The sequence below is a fragment of the Phalacrocorax aristotelis genome, chromosome 8, assembly GCF_949628215.1.
Source record: "Phalacrocorax aristotelis chromosome 8, bGulAri2.1, whole genome shotgun sequence".
NCBI lineage: Eukaryota > Metazoa > Chordata > Aves > Suliformes > Phalacrocoracidae > Phalacrocorax > Phalacrocorax aristotelis.
In genome coordinates this window covers 37,637,377-37,655,545 of record NC_134283.1, presented here as the reverse complement: position 1 = coordinate 37,655,545, position 18,169 = coordinate 37,637,377, and the positions used below count along the sequence as shown (strand labels likewise).

Genomic DNA, 18,169 nt, shown 5'->3' with positions numbered 1-18,169 from the left:
TTGTCTCATTACTGCAGTTAATTAAAAGATGGGACAAAAAGTCAAAGCCAGAGTCAATAAGTTTGTTAATAAAGATTTAATTTGGTGGAATCATTATAAATTGACTGTACAATGAATGGATATACCACAGGAGTATGAATGTCCGAAGGTCTATAAATGGGTTTTTAGAAATAGCCATCAGGTTGTAGCCAATTTGCCATGCTAAATAAGCTCTCAAATCCACTTAGGCAAGCGTGTACATGTTTCCAAGGGATATCACTACCAAGCGTATGAGGAGCGGCTGAGGGAGCTGGGGGTGTTTCGCCTGGGGACAAGGAGGCTGAGGGGAGACCTTATCACTCTCTGCAGCTACCTGAAAGGGGTTTGTAGAGAGGCGGGTGTTGATCTCTTCTCCCAAATAACGAGTGATAGGACAAGATGAAATGGCCTCAATCTGCACCAGGGGAGGTTTAGATTGGATATTAGAAAAAATTTCTCCACCAAAACGGTTGTCAGGGATTGGAACAGCCTGCCCAGGGAAGTGGTTGGGTCACCATCCCCATAGGTATTTAAAAGACATGTAGATGTGGCACTTAGGGACATGGTTTAGTGGTGGATTTGGCAGTGCTAGATTAACAGTTGGACTCGATGGTCTTAAGGATCTTTTCCAGCCTAAATGATTCTATGATTCTGTGATGCATACAGACACGCTTTTTTTCCCAGCAGGTTTTTTATCCTACCATTTAAAATCCTTTTTAAGTTTTGTTATCTCTATAGATCTCATTGTAAGTGATTTACTATTAAGTCCAGTCTTCTTAGAAGGAACAGAATAAATCATCGGAGGAGAGAAAAAGTAAATCATCACTGCAGAAAACACTGTAGGCTAAACCTGTGTGCTGTCCACGTGAGATTTGAATCTGCCTGACCCTTTTCCTTTATGTCTGACCAAATGACAGGTAAAAAGCCCGTGGCAGATAGACTTCAAAAAGAATTTAAAAATGGAAATCTAGATCAAAATTTCTTTGCTTTGTAAAGCAGTTCTGATGTAGAAGACTGCATGCGAAGTACTGAGGATAATGACTGCAATATTTGCATAGCACTGCACCCTTGCCAGTAATCCTCTCATTTGAGTATGTTGGGTTATCACAAGAAAGTGATTTCTCTGTCAGTGATGACATGCTGGTCTGCTCAGCAGGATTATTTAACACCCTGAAAAACAGAAGAAAAAGATCAAAAATTTGCATTGTGCTACATTATTCCGAAGTAGAGCAGAAGAGCAAACCATGAAAGTAGTGGAGAGTTGGCCCAAATTGACCCAGTGGTCAACCACTGACTGCACATGAAAGTCACCCTGAGGCAGAGCGCTGTATGTCTATGTTAACAAATATTTTATGGGTTGATCTGGCAAGTACCATCTCGCTAGTACCATCATTCCATTGGGTTTTATAATTTCAGGCCAATTCATGTCCTCCTGCCACCATCCAGAAGCCAGTATAAACTTCAGAAAAAAGCCCATTTAAGCCTCAGCTGTTACCTCCAGGCTGCAATATAGCTGTCCCTCTCACCGCTCCAATGGCTCGGGGTTGGTATGAGATTCAGTGGCCCCACAGACCTACACTGTGATGTGTTCATCTCCTCCGTGTTCCTGATGGCAGCACTTTGTTAGACATTAGGTAGCAAGTGGTGTCAGTGGCCCCGATGAAGAGCTGCGATGCTTTGTTTCTATTTCTTTTTCTCCTCCCTGGCTTGGTGACAGTACATAAAGATAATACCCAATCTTAGCAGCCTCATCTGTAATTCTGCTTGAAAGGGTTTCTTCCAATTTATGCCTTTTAATTAGAAGCTTTCAACATGTAATTAGAAACTTACACCAGCCCAACCTTTGCTTCTGAAAAATGCATTTGTGGTTTAGGCAATTATGGTAACATAAAAAGTAATTATTTTTCTCCATGTGTAAAATAAGCGTGCTCATTAATGCACTTAACAGGTGGAGGGGTTTATTTTGTTTCAGCTTGTTTTATTTTATTGCAATAAGTTAGGTAACAAGGTATACCAGACAAGAACAAAAAAAGCTGGGTTTGGTAGTAGATCGGGTATATCTAATTACCGAGACCGTTACTTTGCCACACTGGGAGAGCAGAGAAGCTGTCAGTGGGAGCAAAGGCATGGCCATTCTGCAGCTCCAAGCCCTCTAGTTAGCACACACAGCCACAAAGGAACTTCCAAACCGTTACTTGACCAGTTTTGACCCCGACTACATAACTTATGACAAGAGATATTTGGTGGTGAGTTTTTTGTAATAAATATAGTTGCAAGTGCTTAAGTTCCAGCTAGTGGCACCAGTAGCAGCACTATGGCTTAGTTAGAGCCCAGCCTGCTCTGTGATAATGTCATTTACTGTCCCCCTTCTGATCATGTCAGGAGAGGGGGCATCTGTCTTTGATTTTCCTCCAGCCAAAGGAAGATCTCTGCTGCTGTATTTCATAGTGTCTCATACGGCTGTTTCCTGGCAGAGATCATGTTAACATACAGGGTTATACTCTACAGGCTGAATCTTCTCAGTGCCACCTACAATTGCTATGGTTTCATTAATCGCACCCATGCTCTCAGATGATAATACCTCTGCCAAGGGGTGTAAGGTGGCACAGCGCCTGCTCAGGATGAGGCCCCCGGCCACTCAGCATCTCCTCTGGCCGCAGCCAGGCCCTATAATGGGGAGGTTTCCCACCACGTGGCACACTAATGGCTCTGGACGTGCCAGCTGATCAATTAAGGCTGAAAGATTGAGCACGGCAGGACAGAGGTAATCCTGCAGACAGCTCACCGCTCGGGTCTGTCAGGCACAGTAGGGATTCAGAGCAAGACCAATCTGCTCACAACCCACCAGGTGAGGAGAGTGAAGTTGCAGTCATCTCTACACTTGAAATAGGAATAATTCATTTTGCATCCCTGAATCCCTTCCCTGGCCACTTAAACACATCATCTTCTTAAACCACATCTGCATTTACCACACACCATTTTCGACTATGTCCCAATTTCTATGATAATTTCCTTCCTTGATTTATAAGCAACAGAATTTCTTAATTATCCAGATGATTTTAATTTTCTAAGCCATACCTCCACTTTGTTAAACATTAATCTTGTACCTTTTTCTTTGACGATCTCTACCCTTCACCCCTTCTTCAGTCCATAACAAAACTTGATCTGAATAGTATTACGCAGTACGTTTTTCTCCCTAGATTAATTTGATGTCTTCTGTTTGATCTCTGCGTTTTCTTCTAAATACCATATCTGGCTTCTTGTAAACCATTCCAGGGATTATGTAAAAATTTAAAAAAAAAAAAAAAACCACAACCAAAAACCAAACCTAAAACAGTTAGGACAACTTTGCATAATTACATCTCCTTCAGCAATTCCCATGCTGTAACGTGGTAGGCAATCACAAAGAATTTGCAATTTTATTTTGATTTGTCCATGTTTTTCTAGTTTTATTGCTTTTTAGTGCTCTGAATAAGCCTCAGCTAGTGCAAAGTGTACTGGAAGACTACAACAGGGGATTTGCACTGTGCTGGGAGGAACTGCATGCTCAAACTTTTCTTCTTGGTGAGGAATGACATTTTTCTCAGAGGAAAATGAAAGCTGTTTCTCACCTGCTTAGTGCTGCAAGCCAGTACCGTACCTACACACTCCTCTGGTTCCTCTTTGCCTAGACCCACTCAAATATTCTTTGAGTATTAGCTGAGCATTTTCCCAATGCCGGCTTTGACCTGTTTCATAATGGTTTCAAACCATTCCTGTTACTCAGTTAGCCCTCCTCGGGGAGTTGTAGTCTCTGAAGATATATTAAGACATTTCCATTATATGGCCAGGAGAGTATTGTTTCAGCATGGGCTGTGTTTAGGAAAAGTTGACTAAACACAGTACCTGCAGCTCAAACTAGGTGAAAAATACATAAACTCTTTTGTTTGGTGCTAAGCTGAAGTTAGCAAAACCAGCAGCAGATTTATTACACTACTTCTGATTAAGCGCTTCTTTTTGTATTGCAGTTGTAAGAGTTCTATTAAAAAAAAAAAGAGAGAGAGAGAGAAAAGGCAAGTTGTAAAATGAGATTTAAGGCATTAAGTTGAGATTGAATTAGCAGAGCTGAAGCAGGGAGAAATGGTCAGCACTTGATAGATGTAGCACACCAGGAGGGGAGGATGGAGCAAGCACACAGGTACCCACAGACACACGCACTCTTGCTCATTCATTCGTCTGTCAGGGACTGCAGCACTTGCAAAGTCCAAGCTTTGGATAGGTTCCCTATCCAAAAGAATATTAAAGCTTATGAATAGTTTTAAGCACAAGGCTAATTCGAAGTGTTTTCTCAAATCCTTTTTCCTTCTCTTGGCTCAGCTTTGTACAAAATCTCTTCAGCATCTGTGTTGCCCAAATGCAGAGAAGCAAAGTTGTTGCACCCTTTGCCATTTGAACCAGACTTAACCTCTGGCTCATTCAGAAAACTGTAATTTCCAGTAAAGCATCATTAGACCTCTGCTCCTGTCAGGCCTCTGACAGATTTAACTGGATTTTCCTTAGGAATTAACCATGGACTGTGGATGATAGCTGAAAGAATTTTCATTCCTTGTGCGCTAGATCATATTAGGAATTATATGAGGCTTTGGACCACCAGCCATGAAAGTCTGTTTCGGACTATGGCTGCACTGGAATTGTCACATATTAGATTTGCAGCATAAACACTGGAAACTGTATGGTGATGCATGCTCTTAAACCAAACAGTATTTAAAGCAATAGGCAGAATTTACAATTGGATGACATGATAATAATATATCCTTGTTTACTTCTGTAATAAATGCTCCTAAACAAAATACTCTGGAAACCTCCCATAAGCAAGATTTATTTCTGTTGATTGAGACTGTAATCAGATGTCCCCATTCAAGCAGTAATTGGTGTGCTTCATTAAAATGTAATTGAAAACAAGATTTATGTCACTGCTAAGCAATAAATAACAGGGATACAGATTTTCTTATTAGTCACGATCTTTTCTGTAGGCTCTCAGGGTACTTGCTGCTTTTATACTGTGCCATGTACGTCATATTTTGTCAAAATCATGGAATCTTGGAAAAAGACATCGTGCATTTTTCCCTTTTGATTTTAACCTCTCACTCTGAGGTATCAAAGACAGCTCCCTTTTTTGGTCTTTCCTGTTGTATACTAGGCTCGCTGTTGTTGCCATAATTTAGCTTATTTTGTTCTCATGAAACGGCAGTACCTTCCAGTAGGAAGGAAATCTAGTGACAAAGGGTAGAGCTCAGGGCAGAGCCTTTTGCTCTTTGGGAGATGACAAGGCTTTGCTTGAACTTATGATCAGTTGAGGTTTTCACCAGATGAGGCCAGACCCTACCGTTGTTCCTCCTCCTAAACTTTTTCTGTTCCAACACAAGCAAAAGTAAGAAAAAAATTTTTAAAGGTTTAAAAGCATTCTAGAAATAGAAACGAAGCATGGTTTCTTTGCAATTCAGTAAAAGCTAATTAATTTCTGGTTAATAGGAAGAAAAGTAGTGTTTTCTTCTATGAATAGCTATATATAAGATGACACACAAATAATGGAGGCAGAAGTATAAGTCACTGCGAATGGGTGATCCCATTGATTTCATTGAAACAAGGGAGTTAAAACTGAAAACAAATTTCAACCTGAGATACTGGTTCATTACCGGCAAATTGATGGAGTTCTACATTTACTTGCTGGCATAATTTACCAATTGTATGAGATGTAAGCAGGCGTAGTGGTAACATTGGCTAATTTTATGCTCAATGTGAAATCTTATAGCTGGTCAGATGGATACCATAAGAAATAATTAGAGTCATTAGAAATAATGGGCTACAGCTGCAGTAATACATGCTCTATTCTCAGTCCAGAGGTTTCTAAGAAAAATTAAATTAGCTCATGTTATCACACTGCTGCATCATATGCTCCTCACCTCCTGAGAGTAAACTTCTCTTTCCATTTCCATATGCAAGCACAGTTTGTCCCCCACACAGAAAAATCCCCTGTTGGGGACAAGAAATTCTGAAGCTTGGGGCCATTCCTTATTAAAAAAAAAATAAAAATGAAAATAAAAAAGTGGCAGCAGCAGGTCCCCAGCTCACGTTAACTCCTTTCACATGTTGAGGATCATCCCTCTACTGTGCTGCAGCCTTTGGTACCAGCCCTTCCCCACAGAGGTACAGACAACTTCACTTCCCTCCTGGTCCTGCTCCGTGGGCTGATGGGCTCCAAGGAATCAGCCTGTATTTGCCCAGTACGATTTGCATCAGTGCTGGATCCAGGCGAGTATTTTTCCCCTTGAACTGTTTTCATCAAACTTGATTTTTTTAAGTAAATTATGTCCACTTCATTGGAAGCACGCTGGCAGCCCCTAGCTGCTGGTGGTACTGCCTTCCCATCTGTAATATCCTCTCTTCTCCCCAAACTCAAAAGGCTATTCATAGTACTAAGGAAAATGATGCATTATCCTGGAGGGGGTGAGGACAGGAGAGGGACAAGAAAGAAATATAATCCATGCTGCTGGAGTGATTAATCTGTTTATGATGAAGGAAATGAGAACTAGAAATCTGGGTAAGTAATGATCTTTCCAAGAGAATGACTTTCACTGGAACCACAATGCAAACTCATGTGCTGACCTCCTTTAAATTATTGCTCAAGTTTTCAAAGCAAAGCAGGGATGGCACTGAAAATTTTGCTCTCTTGTTGATTTCCAGGCACACAGAATTTCCAGCAGTAGGAGAGGGGTCCACTGCGAGATGCACACATGCCATCACCTCTCTTTAAAATGTGAGATGCTTTAGTGATAGGTTTGATTAAAGGAGCTTAAGAGGCATGTTTAACACTGTCCTTTAAGCATAGTGAGCTGGAGAAAGGTTTCCCCTGCATACATCATCTCGCACGTTGATATGCAGGCTGAGTGTGCTCAGTGGGAGGAACAAGACTAACAGTATTTTTGATGAAGGTAAGAGGCTAATATTGCAGCTTTGGAAAGATCAGTTATCCATCGGCCAGACATCTATCTTTGCCTATGGTACTTACCTGGCCTAAGTTATTACAGTGTGTAACCACTTCACACCACTAATATATTTATCTTTTCACACACACACACGCACCGCCGTGGAGTTGGGAAGTGCTATTACTTCTGTTGCAGAACTAAGAACTGAGATTAGGGGTCAGATTTGTTATGGCATTTAGGTGCTCAATGGGATTTTCAAAAGTACCTATCACCCATTGTAATAAGTGGAACCTGGGTACTTTGATAGTTCTGAAAATCCTGTTACTTGTGTCTTTTCTTTTTAAATTTTGGGCTTACGTGACACCCTGGGATCTGTAGGAGAAGTTCCCATGTTGTGGGTAGTCACCCAGACAGGAGGCTGTCTCTACATACACCTACTAGGAGACTGTAGGTGGGACAGGAGCAATTTTACGGCAGTGGGAGGAAGTAACTTATCTCGGTCCTGAATTCAGCAAGCTGTAACTCTGTGGGTAGTGGCAAATTTACCTGCCTTGCACAGCTCTGTGAGAAAGGTCAGAATACGGTCCTGGAAATACTGGAGCAAAAATAAGCAGTGCCCATGATCAATAAAAAGGGCTTATGTGCCAATTGCTGGGATGGAAAATTCAAGAGCAGGAGCAAATAATGAAACGATCTATATTCAGGCAGCCACCTTTCCAGCCTACTGCTCTAAGTACAGGCTTACACCTAACCAGGAGATGTGAATCCTACTGAAAGCTCCAGAGTATCACACTGGAAAACAAATGTTGATTTTGAACAAATTATCTGTTCATCGCTAAATCATTTTCTTTCATTATTAGTCTTCAAATTGGTTCTTCTCTGGAAGACAGAATTGGGTTTAAAAGCAGAGTGTCACTTAAACACTTGCTTCAAATGAAAGTGTTCAGTAAACATTACTCAAACCCCCTAGAGCATAAACTCCTCAGCTGCTTTCTCTGGCTTTGCATAGATTTTTCAGCTCCTGGTTTAAAGACAGGTGTCTCAGGGATTCTTTCAGGATATCAGAAAACAATCAAATTAAATCCCTTACAATCATAAGCCCCTCAAATGCCAAGGAAAATTTTATTAAGACCTTTCTGTCCTCGCTTACAGTAGCATAAATCAGGACAAAAGTCCCATGCAAATAGATGGAGTTACACCAATATCGAACATGTAAGAGAGAGAAGAGTCAGACTCCAAACCCATAGCACAGGTACAAAACCATGTGGGCTGCAAGCCCAAGTTTCTCATCATTGGAAGAGCTAAACGTTACTGTTATAGTACTTGCACTCATTTCCACAGCTTTAAGGTTCTAAAAAAAATGCCTGGGCTTCAAAATTATATTTTTAATGTTAAAGGGATGGGGCTTGGTTAATTCAGCATGTCAGCAAGATTGCAGCTGCCTGAGCTAGTGCTTTAGGGTGACAGAGTGGGGTCAGCTCGGCTAACTTTAAAAAACACACGTGGCGCTGCAGGGAGCGGGGTGGGTTACAGAACAGCAGCAGAGCCCCAGTGTCATGTGCTTGTCCCACATTACACCATGGGCTATCAGGAGGTGCTCGAGAGGGGTATTTGTCAGGCAAGAAACTCTGGAGGGATAAGGATGTGCCTCATTGCATGGGTTTTCATCAGTGTTTGTAACACACTGTTATCCTGTAGGTTTTCTTTGGGTGGAGGAGGGAGAACAACTCAGTCACTTTATTAGATATAAAAAGAGAATAAAACTTTGGGACAATGTTATCTAATAGACTCCCAGGTACTTGGTAGCTTATTCAAAGCGTGGAATTAACTCCATTTGATGTTATGGGGACCTGTGTGCACAGGGGAAGATACACAAGGAAAAAGCCCCTCTTGATTCCCTCCCACCATAGGAAGTCATTCACCAATTTTGCAGCTCTTCACACTCCCCAGAAAAGTGTGGGCCTGGGAGGCTGCTCCAGTACAGGGCGGGAATCGAGAGCTGCTGCTGCTGCTGCAGATGAGTGCGTTTGCACCGTGGTGTCTGAACACTCCTTGGCACTACAAGATTTATTTCTTAGTGGGCAGAAGAGCTACAAGATTAGCAGATGAACAAATATATTGAGACAGCCAAGATATCAAAGACACTGAAGAGTCACTAAGATGTCGGACAGCTGAGTCACCTGGCCATGGTTCTTAGGAATTATTTTGTCCTCAGATTAGTTCAACTGTCTTGGGGTTTGGACACATCCTCTAGTGAATTTAGCTAGAGTGACTTAAGACATTACTGGCTTCAGTTCTCTGCTTCTCCCCCAGAGGTTCCTGCCTCTGGAGTGGAGGCAACAGGAGGGAGTATGTGCCTGCATCCCAGCCATTGCAGCTCAGATCCTGGGGGCTTAGTGCAAGCCCTTCATTTTTCAGGGTAGATAGCAGCTGGTGAGCTGCACTACCAAGAATGAGAGTGTAGCGTATCCTGGGCAGGAATCTCCAGGGAAAACGTGGGGCAGACAGCATGTTACGCCCCTGTAATAAAAACCACCAGAGTGCATGTGCCAGAGCCCTATGGCTGTGTGCTGTGGCTATTTTCACCATAAAGAAATTCTAACAGATATTGGAAAGGCAGTTATTGCAACTGCAAGGTCAGTGGGAATCATATCCCAGGTAGCACTATTTAATGTCAATCATTATTTGCAAGCTTTTTTCCTCCTCCATGCAATCTGCAATTCAATCAGGGGAAAAAAAAAGTGAGTAGCAGCAGTCTTAACCTTAGGTTCCTTGTATAGAAACCAGCCAAGGGGTGATACCAGTGGAAGGATCAGAAGAAGGTTTATGTAAGATGTAGCTTTCCTGCAGAGAACAAACAAAAAGCAGCTCAGAAAGATTGTGCAGAGGCTGCTAACCATGAGACCATGCTCATTCCTGGGGCTGTGTATGCCTCAGTTCTTCCCTGAAATTTAGATTTAGTTGAGTCAGTCAGGAAATTACAGATGAGTTTGGGGTCTTGCGGGAAAGGTGTTTGAAAAGCAGCAATATGAAGACACCAACAAGAGGGAAAGTCATAACTTGAAAAGTGCCACACAGAGGGAACTGTGCCTTTGCTTTATTGAACTGTTGGCTGCAATAAATACAGCTGAATTCCCTCAGTCTCCCATAATGTTGTCTCAGTACCAGCAGGAGTCCATTTAAGAATACACTTGCACAAATGATTATGTATGGAGAGTAGGGAAACAGCTGAAGTGCCACTACAGTAATGCAAGCAAATCCTGAAAGCTGCCCAAGTAAGCTCTGTGGTTGAGTGCTGCCCTTGCGCTTCAGTTTTGTCAGTGCTGCCTGCCCAAAGCAGTTGAGGCAGGGGAGTTTCTGTTGCAGCCTGGCTGCCTGCTGCATCTGGGGAGATCATTGGCTAGATTTTGTGATGGTACAGTAAATAAATGGTGATAAAACCAACTAAGAGGATATTCCCAAAGAGGGAGAATTGGTTTTTATTATCATTTCTAATACAGAAAGTAATGAGACACTGTATTATAAAGAAGAGACAAGTATTATACAAGACCTATGAATGGAGAATCGGCAAGGAAGACTGAACCTTGCACTTCTACATTCTAATGCTTCTTACAGCATTAACACAAACTGCCTGAATTAAAAGTTTTGGTTGTGTTAGCTAGTGCTGTAACAGGGTTGTCAGATCCCTGTGTGGTGTATCCATGGTTAGGAGGGTCAAAGCACTGCACAGGCACACCTGGCTGTGTGCAGTGGGATGTGTGCATAGTAGTGGAGACCAGGAATTTGGGGGCCTTCAGCCTTTTTTATTTTTTTTTTAATTGATTTCCTTCATGCCCTTAAACCCTTCCAAACCTCACATCTTGCATATAAGCAAGTTGATCGTGGAGGAAGATCTTGCACCTTGCGTCTTTACAGCATAGCAAAGTTGATGTCAAATGTTAGCAGATTGGTTTTGTGATGTGTTTTACCACACTCTGCAGGAATTCTTTCCACTGACTAAGCCAGACGAGGACCTGCCTGTCAGCAGGTCCTAAGGTGCCGTGTAATGGGCAGTCAGGCTGTGCAAGACAACAGCCCGAGATTAAGCGTGACTATTCAACCCACCGAGCTCTGGTAACTCCCCTTTCTCTTACAGGCTGGAGTCGCCTACGCGCACGCTGGTGATGGAGGCTCCAAAAGGCATTGAGATCAACGCCGAGGCCGGCAGCTTGAAAGCCACGTGCAGGACAGAGCTCAAGCTGGAATCCAAAGACGGAGAGGTAAGCGAAAGATGCCAAGCCCTGCAGCAAAACCAAACCAATCCACACATCTGCGGATTTGTAGCCTTCTGAGTCACTGAGCTGCTTCATTTGAAACACTGGTGTGAAGGCACTGGTGAAGCAGGCCTTCCTAGCTGAGTTTCTGCTAGCAGTGATTGAACGTATCATATGTAGACAAGCCTCACTGTGTGGCAAAGGCTCATTCATTATTTTTAAAGTGCTTGGATAATAGCATCTGTTGTTCAAGCAGATTTATGCAGCTGTAAAATATACAGTGCTCCTAAATTCTTTGTTTTCTTGTCACTTTAAAACAAGATTTACTTGGCTGACATAATTAAATATTTTATCATACATTTTTCTATAAGAAAAGCTTAATTCACCATTATTGATCTGAAAAGCTTTTGTAGCTGATGTTTTCATTTTGGAAAGAAAGGGAACATTAGGAGACACAGGTTGTTGTACTGGGGAAACTTCCAAAGAGGAAGAGAGAATAACTAAAACTGATAACAAAGAACAAAAGTAAGTTCAACAAAAGGTGTTGAGTTAAGCCTCTTCTGGTGTCTCAAAAATACATGAGCACAGAGTTGTCATCCCCTCCTGCCAGAATGATGGAAGACACCAAAGGATGTGGCTGAGGAGCTCCCGCTGGGGAACCCACCAAGGGCCTTGGTAGGAGGAGCTTCTCATTGAACACAAACCTCCCAGCAGCAGGGCTCCAACATAAGCTAACATTTTCCTATCTTAGTGGCAGGTGTAATAAATATAATAGGAATTTATTGCAATCCCTGTTATTTCTGAACATTTTCATTTTAAGACATTCCAAACCCAGAGCAGGGGTGCTAACAAAAAAAAAAAAAAGAAAAACCCTACCTAAAAAACTACAATTGAAGTCATTGAAATCCAAGGCATTTCACTACTGCAAGCAGTTGCCTCAATGTTTTAAACACTAATTTGCTTTTAAAATGCATATATTGACCTGTTTCTTTCGGGAGATTAGATGGTTGGATATTGAAACTGAAGTGGAAACTCTTACTGTGATTGGAAGATAAGAGCAAATACTCTCAGTCACCCTGTAAAATTCTGGCGTGTAGGTTATGTTACTGTGCTCTTCTTGGTAATGTTAGAGCACTCCCCTGTAGCTGCCACATGTTCGCTTTTATGTTCTCTCTTATAAGGAGAAATTCAGGTCTGTTGTGGCATTTAAGTTATTTTTAATGTACATAAAAGTGTTACACGTAGACATAAAATATACATAAAAGTCAGTGCTGTGAGTCTGTAAGCGTAAGCGGCAATAGGCTCACAGTGCCAGAAGTCCCAGTGGAGGAGCAGAGTCGTTGTGTAGACATGAACCATACACGCTCGCCCCCTAGCAGTGGGGTACCTCTGGTTGGGTTAACCCAAACTCGGAGGTGCCCCAGAAAGCTACAAGCCAAGAAACACAGTGGGTAGATTACCAGAAACAAACTGCAGGTCTTCGGTGGCTCATGGTAAAGGCAGGTCATATGCTCACCCAGATTTGTGTCAGACTTTCCCACCTTAATACACATGCCTACCCAGCTTTCGTAGCAGCTGAATTGTCCGAAGGAAGCTTCTTTAAACAAAAGATCAAAAATGACATCTGTCCACTAATTCTCTCTCTCTTTTTCTTTCTCCCCCCACCTTGGACTTTAGATAACGTTGAATTCTGCAAAAATCAAACTACCTAACTTGCCTCAAGGATCTTCCTCTTCTGCAGGGTCCAGGCAAAAAATCTACGAGCTCTGTGTGTGTCCCAACGGGAGGTTGTTTCTGTCTCAGGCAGGCACTAGCTCAACCTGCCAGATAAATACAAGCGTCTGCCTTTGAGAGACAATTTGCAGTGGGGCATCACAGGCAGCACAAAAGCCAGTTCTGGTCTCACAGATTGCAGCTGCCAACTATTTTTACTAGAACACAGAAAGCCTATCAAAGACTTTTTTTGTGTGTGCGCGCGCGTGTGTGTGAAAATATATATATAAAAAAATATATATATAAAATATATATATATATCCTCTGTGTAAAATGATGTTTCAGTACAAGGAATCCCAGGGTGACCCTGTTACATTTGTGTAGCATTTCTCTTTCCCACACCAAAATTGACTGGTACAATCTGCTGAATTGGACTTGATGCTCCCCTGGACCCTTCCATATTAATACAGTCTAATGATCACCCCTTGTTTTTGATCATGTTCTCAGACCAATGGGATTGCTGGCTGGGCAAGACCCTGGAACCAACATACAAAGGGAAGGGAAGCATCTCTGATGATTTTTGCACCATTAAATCAGTGGCATGGAAAAAAAAAAAACAAAGCACACAACAAAATAGCCAGATGAGCTGTACTGATCCCCTAGATTGAGCCAAGATACCTAAGATTAAATTACGCTCTTTAATTTTCACCTGAAGCATGGCTCCCTGTTGGGAGGCAAGGATTGCACTTGGCCAATAGAAAAGTCGAGATCTTGCTGGAATAATCATGTATTTTTCTGAAGGGGTGTCAGACTTGGCTGTATGTGGCCAAGGATGCCTTGTGCTATTCAGATGTCATTCATCATCTCTAACCCTAACCTAAAGTCATCTCTGTGCTAACGAAACTGGTGTTGCATTCAGTTCTTGGAAGGAAAAAATCTCTGAACGTTGGACTTAATAGAAAAATCCTGAACCTCCTTAGTTAACAGGTGTCCTGGACCACCCTACACAGTCTCCACTGGCACCTTTAATTTTGAAAATATTTGAGATATCATGTGAAGGTTTGAAGATTTAAGATTTGGATATTACCTACCAATACCTATAGAACCAGAGAAAATTACTTGTTCTACTCATAGATACAGAGAAACCCATACGAATTAGATGTGTATTGTGAATGCCATGCCAGAATTTTTGTCTCTTTCTTTTCAGGGTATACAGTCCAAGGTCACTTAGATTTGGTGGAGACTGCAAATATCAGAGATGCTGGCAATGAAACACACTTTTTTAAAGGATTTTTTAAAGACTGTGACAAAGCCAGATTACTGGAAAGCAAGGGCTTTGGGTGCTGCTTCCTCTAGGATTTGAGCCCCCAAAACTCTGTGGTTGAATCTCTCCCTGGGTGCATTTTTGTTTCTTTAAGTCCAGGAGTCACTTACGGGCAGGACAAAACATGAAATCTGATCTGGTAATATTACTTCCACAGTTCGAGTTTTGAAAAATAAAGAGAAGAGGCCAGATCACTGAATTCTGACCCATAATTGCATCCACATGCATGTAAAAATCCTTGAAAAACAACTGTACTAATTACTGCAAAAGCGTCCAAGCCGCAGTAAATCTCACGAGGACAGCAAGGTTTCCAAGCTACTGAGATGCTTTTGAAAATGTTACCTCATGTGCAAATATGACAGATCTATGCCCATCCCTAGTGATATATAAGCAAAGCTGGTATTCGTCGAGACATCTTCAAGAAAAATGTAGCTGACAGAATTATTTAGAAATAATTTACCCCATTTCTTTTTTACAGATTTTCACGTATTTTCTTGTGGTCTGGAGAGTACCAGGGTTTGAATTTTTTTTTTTTTTTTAATGAACAGTTCTGGCTTAATCCAAAACTGGCTGGACTCAAAAGAAAGATTTCTATGAAGTTTAGATTAGATATGTTCCTGCTTAACAAAGCAACACTCCCATAAAATTTATTCCTGAAACAGGACTGAATGATCTGCTTTTATTTCAGTAATGTTTTCCGATTAATTAATGAATTCAAACTATTTGTTAATGAATGATTCCTCTAATTGTTATGTCTTGAGTCAATGTTTGAATGCAAAGGGTCACCCAGGATAACAATTGTATTGGGACACAGGACTATACCATCTCTGTTCAAAGAGGGGAATTGTGCCTATGCCTTAAGTCAATGCACTCAGCAAGGAGAAGCACATCATATTTATCATGTTATTAAAACTAGTTTATTTGGGGGGAGGGACAGGAGGGTATCTTGGGAACTGGTCGTGCAACTTAAAACAGATATTAATGAAATGCATTAAGACTGTAGGGGCACCTAGAGTGATACAGACTTTTTTTTTTACCATGTTAAATATAGCAAAATACTGTGTGCGTTACCTCTGGGACCACAGCTGAAGTCCCGTTCATAATCCTACTTTTACTGTAGAGTTTTTTTCCCTGTTTCATTTAATACTGATCACAAACATTAGAGCAAGCATGGCCCAATTCATAAACAAATCCCGTGCGAGCAGTTGTGAAGACATGTGCTGCAGGAAGTGTACCCTGTACAGAAAACAAGTTGTATTAACCTCCCCATCCCCGAGATGGATGATGAGAAAGTCCAGGCTAGACACAGGGACTGACCCAGCAGGGATGCTCTGTCCTGATTCCCATGCTCTGCTCCCAAGAGGCTGGTGACTCAGTCCTCATCCCCACACACCCTCTGGGTGCTCTGCTGAGGATTTCCCTCCCAGTAAACTAATTTTGAGTGGCTAGTCTTGCATGGTGCTGGGCTCTTGGATGAGGTTGTCGCCTTCTCATTCAGCCATTTATTTTGGTATGTGTTTCTGCGGGGGAGCTGGTAGGGATCAACCTTACACATCACTGCAGATGCTTCTCTGAGGTGGACAAAGGGTACCTCGATTATGTCTACATAAAGGAATTCTTGTTGCTTCAATGTTTTTTACAATCAAGTTTCCATCTTAAAAAGCATAAAATGAGATGCTGTGATGAAAGATGAGAAATTGTCACTAGAGAGATTGACCCTGTATGGCAGCTTGTAAATCATTTGAGCCCCACTTGAATTTTAAGATAGCTGTTTAGATGATGCTGCCTGTTCTTGTGTTGGCCACACAATGAGTCCCCTCCTGTTCAGTGAGTGGCAAAGCAGAGCAAACAAGACTGTGTATCTGAGATCCCAGGGGAAAACCAGGCATTTCGTTTAAAAGGCAGCATGCAAGGCCATCCAGCTAGCTCATGCTTCATTGTGTGTTGTTGGGTGCTGTGTGGAGTGACTGACTCACCTGTTGGATGAGGCAAAGGCATGAGAGTCCCTTTTCCTCCTGCCTTGCCCTCACAGAAATCCCTCACAGTTGCTGTACCTGTATGGGTTGGTTTTCCCTCAATCCATTTAAACTAGAGCCTCCCTGGCTGGAATTTCATCCATATGCTCTACCTGCCATTGATAAATTGCCAAAAACAAACAAGGGCTTCTGTATTTCTTTATGAATCGGGCCTGCAATTCAGTTCAATTGAGCATTTGCTCTTTGGGGAGGTGATGTTTATCTCAAAGCGGAGTTTAATTTTACCTCCCAACACTAAGGCAAGGCTGGGGTGGGTGGTGAATTTGTTTCTGCTGAGCTCAATGGAAGAGATGCCAACAACTTCACGACCAGAGCTAGGACAGAAGCTGGACAGGTGAAAATTCAGGGCACTGACTACAGTGGAAACACTGCCAGCCCTTGGGATGGCTGTGGGACCAAACCCTGATTCATCACTGTGTGCAACTCTGCTCTGCAGCTGTGAGCATTAAAACCCCATTGAAATGCTAATCAAGGAACTGTGAAAACTGAAGTCCATATACCTTAGGCAACCGTGAGTACTGCAGTTAAAGATAAATTCGTTTATGTATTGTAACTCTTAACTTTATAGGGCTTCGGGACCTTGTGAAATTTGCTTTAGATGCAACACTTTAGTAAGCAGTCAGGAAGATGACTGTCAGTGCTCACCCGTACACCAGTACTTTATCCATATGTAGTGTATGGCTCTTCTGCTGTCACAGGTGTTAGGATGGTTTTTCTAAAGGAAAAAGACTTTGCCATTAACAAAAGCAGAGATCATACACTGATTATACAGCTGTATCCATTCTCCCAGTTTCTTTGTGGGTTCTTTTTTGGTTTGGTTTGGTTGTTTGGAGTTTTTTGTGCACTTTGTGAAGTATATTACCCAGTAGTCAGTGAAATGGGTAGCTTGAGAGTACAAAGAAATGTTAACACTACGGGAAGTCATCAAAAGGGGAAGACAATAACTACTAAAATATGTATAAGGCCCCTCAAGGTATACATTTTTTAAAAAACAAGCATGCATAGAATGATTTATATCTGTTTCTCTCAGTCATGTGCTGTCAAACAGCTGTATTTTGAGAGGGGTTTCTTTTCCTCCTTTTATCAGAATATCACATATATGCACAAACAATGAAGTTTAAGGCATAAATTTAAAAATATCATCTGCCATTTACAGTATAGCAAAATTATGTCTAAATAAAAAAACCCCTCCATAGAAATTTCTCCAAGCTTAAGAGAGATTCCTGTGGAGCTTGTAAAGATGTCAGGTTAGTTCACATCATACGACTCTGCAAATACAGATGTTCTTAAAGGAAATTAGCTTTTGTCATCATAAGATGCGCGCTCACATACACAAATACATACATGTGTATATATATACACACTCACATACACTTGTTTACAGCAAAAGCCAATTTTCTTTTTATTTGTTGCTATGGCTTTAAATTTCACATTGCAAAAGACAGTGAGAAAAAGACCAAAGACTTACAGAAATTCATCCCTCCTCTGGTTGCCCTCACACCTGAAATGCATTAACTTTAATGGTGCTTTTTCAAACTGGGCAGGAAAAATACAGGTTTATCCCCAAGCTGCATTTGATACAGTAAAGTGGCAGGAAAATTCTAACTTCATTAAAGGGGAGAAAAGGAAATAATGTGAAAAATCTTTAAATGTGTGCAGAGAGCAAGGTTACCTGAAATTTGAAATGTGAAGAAATAACCCAGAGCACTAAAAGATGTCATCCTGGGCTGAAAATATAAATAAACTAAGTAAATGCTACTGGCTGTTCGCTTACCTGCACTCGAGCATTGGCAGATCAGGAACTCCAGTAGCTGCTCAGTGACGAAGAGTATCTGTGCCGTAATGATTTTTTTTAAAAGT

At 41.6% G+C, this 18,169-nt stretch overlaps 1 protein-coding gene across 2 annotated transcripts in view; it reads left to right on the top strand.

Annotated features, from left to right (window-relative positions):
- Positions 1-13,554, top strand: part of SGCD (sarcoglycan delta) — a 217,808-nt gene extending 204,254 nt beyond the window's left edge. For both annotated transcript variants that reach the window (XM_075102628.1, XM_075102629.1), the window contains exons 7-8: positions 11,119-11,242; positions 12,914-13,554. In XM_075102628.1, coding sequence (XP_074958729.1) covers positions 11,119-11,242; positions 12,914-13,087 — 298 coding nt within the window. In that variant the 3' untranslated portion in view covers positions 13,088-13,554. The remainder of the gene's footprint in view (positions 1-11,118; positions 11,243-12,913) is intronic.
- Positions 13,555-18,169: the final 4,615 nt, after the last annotated feature.